General features: G+C 43.1%; 2 protein-coding genes across 2 annotated transcripts; one reads left to right on the top strand and one right to left on the bottom strand.

Moving 5' to 3' along the window:
• Window positions 1-5,695: 5,695 nt before the first annotated feature.
• On the top strand, window positions 5,696-9,435 carry LOC123445095 (MLO-like protein 1). The gene is made up of 13 exons (XM_045122025.1): window positions 5,696-5,989; window positions 6,100-6,157; window positions 6,293-6,486; window positions 7,287-7,403; window positions 7,503-7,557; window positions 7,699-7,790; window positions 7,893-7,967; window positions 8,054-8,142; window positions 8,231-8,280; window positions 8,361-8,401; window positions 8,491-8,700; window positions 8,787-8,854; window positions 8,983-9,435. Exons 1-13 carry the CDS (start codon window positions 5,858-5,860, stop codon window positions 9,251-9,253), a joined length of 1,452 nt encoding a protein of 483 aa, XP_044977960.1. The 5' UTR covers window positions 5,696-5,857; the 3' UTR covers window positions 9,254-9,435.
• On the bottom strand, window positions 9,305-13,480 carry LOC123445094 (serine/threonine-protein kinase rio2). Its single transcript, XM_045122024.1, has 13 exons — window positions 13,184-13,480; window positions 13,042-13,088; window positions 12,544-12,614; window positions 12,342-12,455; window positions 11,833-12,008; window positions 11,651-11,739; window positions 11,436-11,553; window positions 10,936-11,009; window positions 10,810-10,857; window positions 10,564-10,723; window positions 10,132-10,257; window positions 9,932-9,997; window positions 9,305-9,855 (listed from the first exon to the last, which is right to left on the bottom strand). The coding sequence occupies exons 1-13, from the start codon at window positions 13,265-13,267 to the stop codon at window positions 9,565-9,567; spliced, it is 1,464 nt and encodes a 487-aa protein (XP_044977959.1). The 5' UTR covers window positions 13,268-13,480; the 3' UTR covers window positions 9,305-9,564.
• Window positions 13,481-13,741: the final 261 nt, after the last annotated feature.

Here is a 13,741-nt window from a genome sequence, read left to right as displayed (position 1 = left end):
CCCCTTGGCAATATCTTCCACTACCTACTTGGAGTGTGATGAGACAGTGAAATTTTGTAGTAGAAGATCTTCTTCGAGGGCCACAACTTCTGTGCATACAAAAACCTCCAACATGGAAGGATCTAGAACACCCGCAACCACCAACAAAGAGCTACCAGGATGGTCCCCAAATTCGTCTCGGCATACAGCAGTCGTCGAGCCTCCCCTGGATCGTAGTACACCTCCATCCACTTGGATTTTGGCATGTCCCATTGGTGGCGCGGTGCACCTTTTTCGGGTTACTTGAACAACACCAACCCGCTGCTCAACTTGCGTAGAAGCCCAAGCACTCGGGTTCAACAACTCTAGTTGTGCAATGAGTCTAACAATGAAGGCGTTGGTCGCATGCGGACTCTGAAAAGATCCCTCACGAATGTCCTTCCTTCGTGCATGCCAAACAACCCATAGTGTCACCGCCAGAAGGATAAAGCTAGCATGTGATAATCAAGGATGGAAAAGGCGGTAGGCGTAAGCGAGGCGGTTGGCGTGTGCCTAGTGCCTAGGCGGTAATATAGTTTCTACTATTAGGATGTATTTATGGTTATTATATGTGTATTATCTTAATTAAAAGCATACATATAAGTTAACTGCCAGCTACTGCTATTGGAATATGGCTCGTTTGACACATTAGTGCAATATGGCATGATTTCTCTCTCGGTAGAAAGTTAATTGCATGTCTTGCCTAGGCTTTCGCTTATGCCCTAAGCGAGGCGTTTGGCCATCGCCTAGCGCCTAGGCGTGCGTAAGCGCCTCCTAGGCATTGCCTTTTCCAACAATGGTGATAATGCATCCATCCATGTGAAGATCCACTTCTTTGGATTTGTTTCTGTATTAGATATGATGCAATCCACCAAGTCTCCCCGATCTAGGGCCCAAATACACCTAGACATCGAACACTCAAAAAGTGAGTGACTCCATGAATCTCGAGCGCCAGAGAGTTCACAAGCATTGGAGGTTGTCATGTTGCAGTGTGCTCTGACGTCCTCCGTATAGAGGGAAAGTTTCGAAAGCGGCCACAAAAACATATGGACCTTAGCCGGTATCTCTATGTTCCATAGAGATTTCCACGAGTGTGCATCAGTGCTTGAGCTTGAAGGACTTGAAGTGCCATTCAGCCAGGCCTTTCTGCGTTGGCGAGTCGCTACAAGCATCTTGTAAGCCGAACGGACGGAGAACTTGCCATTCCTCTCAAAGTTCCAGGCTCAGTAGTCATTGATGTTCCTGGTGCACATCAGGATAGATAGGATTGATGGGCTGCCAATGGGCAGGAACACCTCCTCGATATTTTTTCTATTCCATGTACTTGAAGTTGTATCAGTAAAGTCTGCAGCCCTCGCTGGCGGATTCAACACCTTGCTTCCGTATGGATGCATCATCTCGTCCCTAGGAATCCAATTTTCTAACCAAACATTTGTGTTGGTGTCGTTGCCAATGCGCCTCGTCGGCCCCTCCTTTAGCACTTCCAATCCCTGCATTATTTCCCTTCATATTTGACTTGGATGGTTCCCAACATTTGCATGCGAAATCGAAGTTGTAGGGAAGTAGACACTCTTCACGATGCGTGCACTCAGAGAGTCAGGTTGTTGCAATATCCGCCATCCTTGCTTCGCTAGCATGGACAGGTTAAATAGCTCAAGATCTTTAAACCCGAGTCCACCCATCGCTTTTGGTTGTGTCATATCCTTTGAGCAGACCGAGTGAGATTTCCGACGCCCTTCTCTACTGCCCCATCAGAACTTTCTGATCAACATGTTTAGATGCTCACATAAGCCTCTTGGAAACATAAAACATGACATGGAGAAGAGAGGTATTGCTTGTGCCACCGCTTTGACAAGAACTTCATTTCCTGCTGTAGACAGAGTTTTTCCAATCCATCCTTGGATTTTACTCCAAAGTTTGTCTTTCAAAAATTTGAACGCTCCATTTTTTTAAGAACCAACATCAGATGGCATGCCCACGTACTTCTCATTAAGTGTTTCATTAGGTACTTGCAGCACACCTTTGATGTCCGCTCTTTCATTTTCAGGAACCCCCTTACTAAAAAAGATGGATGATTTACCATGATTGATGCGTTGCCCCGACGCTTCACAGTATGCCTCCAAAACTTGGTTCACCTCATTTGCTCCCATAACATTGGCCGTGAAAAACAGCACGCTATCATCTTGAAATAACAAGTGGTTCACTCGCGGTGCCGATGCAGATACTAGTAGACCAAAAAGATTTTATGACTCAAATTGTGATTTTAGGAGGCACAAAAGGCCCTCTGCTACTAACAAGAACAAGTATGGGGAAATTGGGTCCCCCTACCGGATTCCTCATGAAGTTGTAAATTGCTGGAGTTTCGTGCCATTGAACATTAAAAAAAATAAGTGAACTCACCGTGTTCATAACAATTTCCACCCATCTTTGTATGAAGCCCAGTTTCAACATGATGGCTCACAAATATGCCCAATCCACCCTACCATAAGCTTTCATCATGTCTGAGTTTCAGGGCACAGTGTTGTTGTTTCTTTACCGTGTTTCTCATCATAAAATGAAAACATTCATAACCTGCAATGATATTATCAATTATCAACCAGCCTGGGATGAACGTTGATTGTTCCGAAAATATATTTTTTGGCACAATCTCTTTCACTCGGTTGGAGATTACTTTTGAAGCAATTTTATAAAGCACATTGCACAGACTGATAGGGCGGAACTTTGTTAGTTGGGTCGGAATTTTTACCTTTGGAATCAACACAAGGACAGTCTCATTGATGCTTTCTGCCGATTCAGTTCCTTCCACAATGTAGAACTGACTTGGTGACTTCCTCCCCACATACCTCCCAATGATGTTGAAAAAAATGTGTCAGAAACCCGTCTGGTCCGGGGGCCTTGATGGGAAACATCTGAGAGAGGGCCTTTTTCACCTCCTCTTGAGTAGAGGGTGCATTAAGCTATGCATTCATCTCTACATTGACCTTGCAATGAACTGTATCAATCACTTTGTCCATGCTGTGAACTCCCTTAGATGTATACAAGTTTGAGTAAAATGCGTTCGTCGAGTTTTTCATCTCAGTTGTATCTTCTGTAAGCTATTGTCCGGTCGGCTTTGCGCTTTTATCAGATTTTTCCTTCGCCTTCTCCTGGCTCTCATACGAAAAAAGGAAGTGTTTTTATCACCATGGGCCAACCACTCGATGCGTGCACGCTGCTTCCGAAACACTTCCTCGCAGTGATACAGTTCCAACAAGCGATCAACTATCTTTATCTCCGCATGCATCACACCCTCCTGCGTGGAAAAGAGCGTAAGGAGTAAAGTTCGGACTTTAATTTCTTGATTTCTCCCCTGACATTGTCGAACTCTGTCCCATCCGAGTTGGTCAAATCACACGACAATCTTGCCAATTTCGCATGCAGGTCACATACCGCGCTAGCTTCTCATTCTCTCCAACCGGACGCTACAAAGAGAAAAGTAAAAAAAACAAAGGAAACAAAACAAGGTTGTGGCCTCTCGGTAAATGACCCGGTCCAAGACCCCCGTGCGTGCTCGCTAAGTGAGTTGAGCTGGAAAATCCTATTCGCCTCTCTGTGCAGCGAATTGCCCATGCTTCGCACAGAGGGGCGGATGCAAGTGACGCTCATGGGCCGGCCCACTTGAGGCAGTTTTCCTGGTTTTAAGAAGCTTCTAAAGCTTCTAAAGGCAGTTTCTCCTCAACCGTTTTTTCCTTTTTTTTCTTTTTTTCTTTCCTATTTCTTTGTTTCTTTTCTATTTCTCTTTCAAAAACTATTCTGGATTTTCAAAAAATATTTTGGATTTTCAGAAATTGTTCTTCAAATTCAAAAAACTTTTTGCTTTTAAAAAAGGTTCTAAATTTCAAATAGTTTTCGTTTATAAAACATTCATAACTTCAAAAAATGTTCAGGATATTCAAAAAATGTTTTTTTAAGAAAATGTTTTGTATTTTCAAAACATATTTGGTATTTTTAAAAATTGTTAGAAATAAAAAAAATATAAAATTTTAAATTAAGTTCGTGTCTGAAAATTGTTCTTAAATTTCAAAAAATGTTCTTTCTTTTAAAAAATGTTCCCAATTGCAAAAAAAATGTCATTTTCCAAACATTGTTCATAAACTCAAAAAAATGGATTTTCAAAAAATGTTTGAGATTTTCAGATTCAAAAAAGTTTTTCCTTTTTCAAAAAATGTTCTGAATTTCAAATAGTTGTCGTTTTTCAAAAATATTCCTACTTAAAAAATTGTTCGGGATTTTCAAAAAATGTTAGGTTTCTTATGAAAATGTTTGGTATTTTAGGAAAATGTTTGGTATTTTCGAAAATTATTTGGTATCTTCAAAAAATGTTGGAAATATCTACATTTGGTCTAATTTTTAATTGAAGTTCATGTCCTAAATTTGTTCCTAAATTTCGAAAAAAAATCGTGCATTTAAAAAATGTTCCAAATTTCAAACAATTGTCGTTTTCTGAACTTTGTTCATTAATTTAAAATATGTTCGAGATTTTCAGCAATTGTTCTGAATTTTGAAAAAATGTACCAAAAATTCGAAAATGACTCAGCTTTCTAAAACAATGTTCTAAATTTCAAATAGTTATCATTTTCAAAAACATTCATAACTTCAAAAAATGTTCGGGATTTTCAGATTACATTTCGTATTTTAATTTGGTATTTTGAAAAAAAGTTTGGTATTTTCAGAAAATGTTCGAAATATCAAAATTTTGTTCATTTTTTAAACTAAGTTTGTGTTGGCAAATTGTTCCTAAATTTAGAAAAATGTTCTTTCTTTTACAAAATTGTTCGAAATTTCATAAAATTTTTGTTTTTCAAACATTGTCCATAAATTCCAAAAATGTTCTTGATTTTCAATAAATGTTCTCCGTATTCGAAAACTGTTTTTGCTTCAAATTAGAAAAATAACTTTCTTTTTAATGTTTTAAATTTCAAATAGTTGCCATTTTTCCAAAAAAAAATATAACTTCAAAAAATCAGGTTTTATAAAAAAGTTTGGTATTTTAAAAAAGTTCGGCATTTAAAGAAAAACGTTCGGTATTTCCAATAATAAGGTCCCCCCCTTCAAGCCCATAGACACCCCACGTTTTCGGCTCAAGCTCCGCCACTGGCCGGCTGGTTAGAGCCTAGGGCTCGCAACGATTAGTTTAGGGTTCGAACTCCTCCTTCCTATACATTTTTGACATTTTCTTTGAATAGGAAAAGAAGAACAGATTGGGCCTTTCCGTCTGCCGCGACTGCAGGCGCCAGTTTGTAAAATCTAGTAGTAACCTGATTTTTCTTCATTTTTTTTTCTTTTTCATTTTTCTGTTTTATTTTCGTGATTTGTTTTTTGGAAAACAAAATTGACATCGAAAACAAATGTTCATCAAATTCCAAATTTCAAAAACGATAGTATTTATATTTTGGAACGGAGGGAGTCTATATGATACTCCCTACGCCTAATAAAAGAGCGATCGCTGTACGTGCGAGCGAACGGCGCGGGCGCCAAACAGTGGCACGGCCGCGTGGGCGCGCGCTGTGCAGCGAGTGAAGTGGCCAAACGATAGTAACATCGGACCGACGCTGGCCGAATCGGACTTGATTTTTCTCCCTTTTCTTGATCGGGACAGCACGATCGACGCGCTCCGGTGTCGGAACGGACCAGGCCCGCACTTCCGATCGCGAACGAGCGGCTCCACCGGCCACCGCCACCCTGCGGCGAGGCGCGCCCGCCAACGACGTCGACCTCCTGTGCGTTTCGCGGCCAGATAGATGGCCGGTAGGTGAGCCGGATCGATCGCCTGCCGGCGGCGGGTGAGGTGACTGGGGTTATGGAGGGCGCTGGCGGGGAGTTGGCGGAGGATGCGCTGGAGTACACGCCGACGTGGATCGTCGCGGTGGTCTGCTCCCTCATCGTCACCATCTCCCTCGCCGCCGAGCGGTGCCTCCATTACCTCGGCAAGGTGACCCGCCCGATCCCCGTCGATCGCCCTCCTCCGTGTTTCTCAACGTCGTTTTCGCCGATGATATGATATCTCCTCGCCTTGACGCGCTTAATTTGGGGTGCATGCAGACGCTCAAGAGGAAGCGCCAGAAGGCGCTCTTCGAGGCCCTCCTCAAGGTGAAAGAAGGTACAGTGGCATTCTAACTGCTAAGATGTTCATCTTCCCTCTGCTCCATTTATCCCACTTGTACCTCATCCATGACAACAAACGATGCCTGCTGTATTTCCAGTTTCAGACTGTCTTTGGGTGTGTGTGATGCAGAGCTGATGCTTCTGGGGTTCATCTCTCTGCTGATGACGGTGTCGCAAGATGTGATCCAGAGGACATGCATCCCTCCCAGCTGGACCAACTACCTGCTGCCCTGCAAGAAGACTGAGGGGCATCATGCTGCCGCTCTCGGCGGTCGCCGGCTGCTTCCTAAGAGTGTGCCGCGGTCCGACCATTGCAGAAACAAGGTGGATGGGCCATTAGTTTGAAGCAATACCGTTTGTTTCGTAATGCATACAGTTTCAGTATAATTCAGTGCCATTAATTTGGGATAGCATATGTATGTGCACATGGGTGGTCTTTCTTTATCGTCTCATTGCAACTAAAGGAAATTATAGGAGAATAAGAAAAGTGCATGACTACATCTACATGGAACATGTAACAAATTGGGAAATTGATGTGTAAGATAGTATCCATCCTGAGAGAGGAAAACTGCTGACAATTTAGGCTTGCTGTTTAAATTTAAATGTACATGAAACATGTAACATGTAAATTGGGAAATTGATGTGTAACATAGTATCCGTCAAGCATTATTGACAAATTAGGCTTGTTATTTAAATTAAAGGACTACATGAAACATGTAACATGCAGTGATAGATTGGGAACTTGATGTGTAACATAGTATCCATCAAGCATTGTTCACAACTTAGGCTTGTTGTTTGAACATTTAAGGTAGTAATGTGGAAGAGCACAAGTTCAAATATTGAAACAGAAGGACGTTGTTCTAAGTACCAAAATCATATGGCAGCACTACAGAAATATAGTCAGTTGCCAACTGCGGATGTTACCTTGCTCACTGAATTTTAAAAGTGGGTGAGCACAAAGACAAAGAGTCAATGGTCATTGTATTTCCATCTCATCTTTGTGCTACTCCCTCCGTTCGTTTTTATAAGACATTTCAGACAGCTGTTTTGGTTTTTCTGTCGGTTGATCCTGGGTAAATGATCCTAGGTAACCTTGTGTTCACTCCAGTTTTTTCTGTTTACAGGGAAAAGTTCCTTTGCTGTCGCTCGAAGCGTTACATCAGTTGCATATTTTCATTTTTGTTCTGGCTATCACCCATGTGATTTTCAGTGTTCTGACCATGGTTTTAGGAGGAGCCAAGGTAAACCTTCATAACATTGGTTTTAGTTTAATGGTTTTTTAACTGCACTAGTGATTGACTTTGTTTGCAAGTTAACTTCAACACTGTTCTATTGCACAGATTCGCCAATGGAAACACTGGGAGACTGAAATTCATAAAAGCGATGCAGGAAACGGTCGGTCGCTGCCCCGCATTTTGGTCTAATCAATACCTTTACTTAGAAATAACTTAGTGCTAGAAATGTATGGATATTTAAAGAAAAATAGGCTGCCTTCTCAATACCAGTTATGGCTTGTGCAACCCTCTGCAACTGCAGGACCTAAGAAGTTGACGCAGGTTCAACAATTTGAATTTATCAAGGAACGTTTTAATGGTGTTGGCAAGGAGTCTACACTGTTGAGCTGGATGGTAAGAAATGCATCCCATATAATCATGCAGTTTTCAGTCAAAACACCATGTATCCTCTTTATACTGAGATATATAAACCTACTAATCAAAATATTCCTTCAGCATTCGTTTGTCAAGCAGTTTTATGCTTCGGTCACTAAATCTGACTACGCAACCATGCGACTCGGTTTCATCATGGTAAGGATAACAGTTCAACAGCATGCTGACACTCTATCCTCTCTTAATTTATGAAGATTAACAGGAGATTTTTTTTTCCTCTGCAGACGCATTGCCGAGGAAACCCCAAATTTGGCTTCCACAGATACATGGTGCGAGCTCTGGAGGGTGATTTCAAGAAGGTGGTTGGCATAAGGTGAAAATTCTTGATTTTTGTTCATTTACTAGCAGTTGTTGAGGGCAACTCAGCAGCCTGATCATTTGTCGCCATTGCTACCACTTAGGTGGTACCTGTGGATATTCGTTGTGATATTCATGCTGCTGAACGTCAATGGTAAGTTCCAATCACGTTGCCATCTTTAACTGTTCACAACTATTTCAGCATCATGTACCCACTTGCTGATTGACCTGCAGGTTGGCACACCTACTTCTGGATCTCCTTCGTTCCTCTCATCGTGAGTGTCCCTGAACCCCAGCACACACAGATTAAAGTGTGAATTTCTGTAGGTAAGCTTCTTCCTGATGCTGCTGCTGCTGCTTGCAGCTGCTGCTGGCCGTGGGCACGAAGCTTGAGCACGTGATAGATCAGCTGGCGCAGGACGTGGTGGAGAAGCACTCGGCGATCGAGGGCGACCTGGTGGTGAACCCGTCGGACGAGCACTTCTGGTGCGGTAAACCCAGGGTGATCCTCTACCTCATCCACTTCATCCTCTTCCAGAACGCCTTCGAGATCGCGCTCTTCTTCTGGATCCTGGTGAGTGCCTCCTGCAAAAGCACAAGAGCAGCAGCAGAGCATGAATCTGAATGAACTGCTAACTTAATTTACTCATGGATTGCAAGACCACCTACGGATTCAACTCGTGCATCATGGACCACGTCCCCTTCATCGTGCCGAGGCTCGTCATCGGGTTCGGTCGCATCGCCTCCATCGATTTTTCACCCTTTGCATTATGAAGAAGAAGAAGAAGCAAGCGGCCATGTTTTTTTTTTTAAGTTCAGGCTCAAAAGACGATAATTGTTTTGCATTTGCTCGCAGGGTCGTCATCCAGCTGCTGTGCAGCTACAGCACCCTGCCTCTGTACGCGATCGTCACGCAGATGGGGACCTTCTACAAGAAGGAGATCTTCGACGAGCACGTCCAGCAGGGGCTGCTGGGGTGGGCGCAGAAGGCAAGGATGAGGACTGAGTTATTCAAGGATGCTGCTGCAGCCGCGGCCGGACCCACCAGGCATGGCCCGTCATCCCGGCTGGAGATGCTGCGACGCGCCGCCGCCTTGATGCAGTGCCGTGGCGCGCCCCCGAGATGAAGTGCCATGAATCAATCAGTCGAGACACAACCTAGCGACAACAGCAACTAGTTTTACCTCAGGAGAATGATACTATTACATTTTTTAAGACCTGGTTTGCTTTAGTAAACTGCCAGAGAGCAAGAAATGTATAGGCAGCTGATAATAGCAGTATAAGATACCAGTATTACATTTGTTTTTTACTACAGCTCAACAGGTAAAACCCTCGAGAAGAACCAGCACAACAACCAAGACTGGCAACGGAAGTACACTTGTCCGACTATGACAACCGTCTTACGGTTTCCAGCGAGAAACGAAGCGGACTAACCCATTCACCATTGGCAGGCTTGCCTCTGGATCTTGGAGTTCATGGTGCCCTTGCCCTTGTCCTTGTAAGCGTTCCTCGAGTTGAGGGGCCTTCTCCGCCCGAGGGCAGCTGCCATCGCCCTTTTCCTTTGCTTGTTCAGCTGCTTTGTCAGCAATGCATCATCTTCATCCTCAGTATCCTCCGACGAGTCATCGTCATCTTCGCCTCCTGATTCGGATCCCTTAGGGTCCTCGACGCCATCGGCGGTTGGATCTGTCGGTTTGTTCTCGCCACTGGGGCTTGTGCTTGTTGCATGCTGCAAGGCGGAGCACCAACGTAAGCAATATCCATGGACAAGTTTGTCTAGTCAGTCAGATGAATATATTACTAACCTCTTTAGATAAAGTTTCATGTTTATCTGAATCCATCACAACAAGATCAGGCACACCTGCAGGGCCCTGAACAATATCCACCAAAACATGTTTCAAAAACTAGTAAGCTGAGAAAACTGAAACTGCTGGATAGCTTGGCAGTAGTCAAAGCTTGGCGACACATTTATAGGTTAGAAAAGTATTTAGAAACAGATCAATACCTGGTCTACTATTTTCAAGGAACTGATTTCAGCAGACACAGCATCGCCATCATCACTTTCCTGTTCTGGCGTTGAATCATCATCATCGGAGCCGGATTCGTGTTCTTCAGCATTCTCATCAATGAACTATAATCAGGTGAAAGGAAGAGAAAGTCAGCACTCACCAGGATCTAATTATCCGACATTCAATGTAAAAATAATACGACAGCACATGAGAAGGAACATTCCATTTTTATCTAAAACTTGAACCTAATTTTGTGACCTAATAATGTTATTGTCTCCAAAAAGTGTGTTGTCACAGGATCCTCGTATGGTCACGCCCCCATTACCAGCATTAACCAAATAACATACTTCTGCCTTTATAGCAAAATCTTATAGATCTTCAAAATGAGAAACTCATCAATATGAGTTCTGTACTGACATCCGACCCACCTTTTCTATCTCAACTTGCTCTTTTTTGGTGAAGCCACTGGCAGCTAGTTCTTTGTCCAAGGCACCAGAAGACTTTTGAATGGACAGAAAGGACGGCCTGCCACTGTCATCATCATCAGTTTCCGAACCATCTTGTCCACCTTTCTCTGTAAGATTGAACCTAACACAAAAGGAAGACAAAGCTTAATAAAAACAGTTGTAATGGATAAGATGATATTTTTGAGATTACACTCGGTAAGGTGAAACCTTTTGTTAAAGAACTTGTAGATACACCCAATATCTCGATCAAAATACCTGCAAAAACAAACCTCGTGAATACTGAACAGAAAGCAGTCCTCCATTAGGCGTTAGCTATTAGAATATGCTACATACATCTGGGCATTCCGGTGCGAAACAGATACCATCTGTGGGAAGTCGATCATCGTAACAGTCTCATCATCGTCAATCTGCAGAATATCAATACGCATGAAAGATAAAATATAGGGCCAGATACTAAGATACATACTGACAAATCGCATAACAAAAAAACTTCAGTTATGCTTGGTGAAGAATTAAATACTGAGAACACCATTCTGTTCAACTCGAAATGACAGTTTGAAGGCATGTGTTTTCTTCCGTACACATGGCAAATCTTGATAAATGTTATGATCGAAAATCACTATATTTCTCTCTGAAACAGCCAAAACCACTGACATCAGGGCATACTTCAAAGAAGCAGCACCCAAAAAAACATATTTGGTTCATAAACATGATGCGGAAACTACATAATCTCAAAACATTGCAAAGGCAATACGAGAAAAAGAGAAACAAAGAACAGGCAAGCTGATTTATTAGAGTGTAATAATGACAAGAGAGGGCAAAAGTAGCTATACCATGATATTGAATTCGTTAAAATCACAATGTATCAGCCCATGCTCCGCCAAACGAATTACAAGACCAAGAATTTTGTCAAAAACATCATCTGGATTTTGCAATTCTCTTATCTGAACACTGCATAGCAGCATGCAACACCTATGTCAGTGTCTGCGTAAAGGAAAAAAAGACTCGTGAATAAAATTAAAATTCATTTACAAGAATGCCAACTTACAGTGGATATCCCGGCACAAGTGACATAATCACACAGTGCCGATTGCAATCCACCGCTGTGGGAACAGGGAATCCATGATCTCCTAAAGCCTTCAAGTGGAATGAGAAAACAGTATAAGATTGTTAAACAATTAAACAGTTAGATAGATTATAAATGAATGAAAAGTAGAGCCGTGCAAAAACCTTCATAAAAGCAAATTCCTTGAGGGCCGCAAGCCGTGATAAGTACAGCCAGTTAAAGCTCCTCCGGTGGGCTAAATAGTCACGCTTTGATTTGACAGCCCTAAAAGATGTCCTACCCAACCTATGAAGCTTCATGGCCAACACTGTTCCATCCTCCGTGGCAACCTCAAATATATCTATAAGAAAAATGAAACATTCCACATAAAGCACTTAATATTTGGTAGGTACAATCTAGGGTTCCATATGGCATTGCCATGGATTGTAACAATCCAGTTTGGTTGGGCTGTGTTTACATGATTGGGTGTATAGAACTTTAGATAGCTGTTTTTTTTCTTAATCAAGTTGCAAATTGATGTCATCACAGATCGTATATAACAGAACATGCAAGAACAAGCAGTGACTCACATGTTTCACAATATCTGTCTTGTGCAACTTTAAAATGAGCAGGATAACAACCATAAACTGGGGATAAAATTATAAAATGAGCAGGACATCCGTCATCCATGTACCTGACTCTTTTCCAACACCGATTTGGCGACCAACCGAAGCAAAGACTCCACGATTAACCAAAGTTTTTATGGCGAGGAAGTCATACCCAAGATATGTGAGCCGAAACCCATCATCTATAACCAAAAAAAAAAAAAAGCAGCTATGATAATCCAGATATCCATCTAGCATAAAACGAAGAAGGTTTCGACATCAATGACTCACACTTTTTACAATCATGGTGCACCAGTTTGTTCTTCAACAAATTCCGCAGCACTTTATATGTGCCTCCATGCCTAAATACAGAAAGAATTGTAATACACTTGAAACTGGTTTCCAAATATTACAGAGCCCTAGCACACAGAGAACCCAAGTTGTTTTAAGCCGTGGTCTCGGACCTCGGCTTTTTCAGCACATAGTGGACATTACATACTGCAGCCAAAAGTTCTAACAGTGAATTCCAACTTCGTTTTAACCAATATATACACAACTATTGATATTGTGCATCAAAGCTTACAAAAAGGTGCAAAGCTTAACCGAAACACTATGTGAAGTTCAGACCGAACGATTAACCTTAAATGACAGCCCACGAGCCATCATATCAACTCGTCTAAGAACGCTAATCACCATCACCACACTTGCAGCTAAATACACCTAGCAGAGGCCTATATTTCCCAGACCACATACAGAAAAATTCACGAAAGAGCACGCGGCACAACTCACTTCAATCCGGCGATGCGGTCGACGAGCTCCGCGGGCACGATCTCGTGCTGCGAATCCAAAACCAAAACGCAAAGCGTCAGGGCGAACAGTCTCACATGGCGCCGGGTCAAGGCTGGCCGAGGAGTAGGGCTTAAGGGCTTACGTTGCGCATGCCCATCTCGCAGGCGGTGAGGACGCGGAAGTCGTCCTTGGAGAGGTAGCGGAGGGCGTTCACGTCGAGCTTCATGGTCTCCTCCTCGCAGCTGCTGACGGTAGGCGGCAGGCGGGCGGGATGGCTGGCTGGCTGGCGGCGCTAGGGCTAGATGGAGGGGATGAGGTGGTCGAGGAGGAGGCGTTGGCTTGGACTGGCGGCGGAGGAGGGCGAAAGCGGTGGTGGACGGCGAGGTGTCGATTGGGAGGGCGGCGGGCAGCGACTCGGGTGGTGGGTGGGCTCAGCGGCGTCCTGCCGGCTAGGGTTGGTGTGAGGCGAGACACCACGGGTGTAGTGGGCCGGCCCACTCTGCCGATTCGCGGGGCGCTCCTTCAGCCGTTTTCGTTCTTCGGCTTTCCTGTTTTAAACCGATATATATAAACAAGCTGTCAAAAAAAACTGTCGCATCTTTTTTACATAGTTTTTTTAATACTCCCTCCGCTCCTAAATATAAGTCTTTTAAAAAATTCATTAAATGAGTACATACGAAGCAAAATGGATGAATCTACA

This window comes from Hordeum vulgare, chromosome 3H (genome assembly GCF_904849725.1).
Source record: "Hordeum vulgare subsp. vulgare chromosome 3H, MorexV3_pseudomolecules_assembly, whole genome shotgun sequence".
NCBI classification, from domain to species: Eukaryota; Viridiplantae; Streptophyta; class Magnoliopsida; order Poales; family Poaceae; genus Hordeum; species Hordeum vulgare.
Note: the sequence above shows the minus strand (reverse complement) of the source record. Positions and strands in the feature narration are given on the sequence as shown.

Bases quoted from the DNA above. Each gene is read 5' to 3' on its own strand.
- LOC123445095 (XM_045122025.1), top strand. From the start codon at position 5,858: ATGGAGGGCGCTGGCGGGGAGTTGGCGGAGGATGCGCTGGAGTACACG. The intron at 7,404-7,502 runs GTAAACCTTCAT...TCTATTGCACAG, and splicing joins TGGTTTTAGGAGGAGCCAAG to ATTCGCCAATGGAAACACTG. The intron at 7,558-7,698 runs GTCGGTCGCTGC...CTGCAACTGCAG, and splicing joins TAAAAGCGATGCAGGAAACG to GACCTAAGAAGTTGACGCAG.
- LOC123445094 (XM_045122024.1), bottom strand. From the start codon at position 13,267: ATGAAGCTCGACGTGAACGCCCTCCGCTACCTCTCCAAGGACGACTTC. The intron at 12,009-12,341 runs GTACATGGATGA...TTTTTCTTATAG, and splicing joins CGGTGTTGGAAAAGAGTCAG to ATATATTTGAGGTTGCCACG. The intron at 11,740-11,832 runs GTTTTTGCACGG...TTCCACTTGAAG, and splicing joins AGGAATTTGCTTTTATGAAG to GCTTTAGGAGATCATGGATT.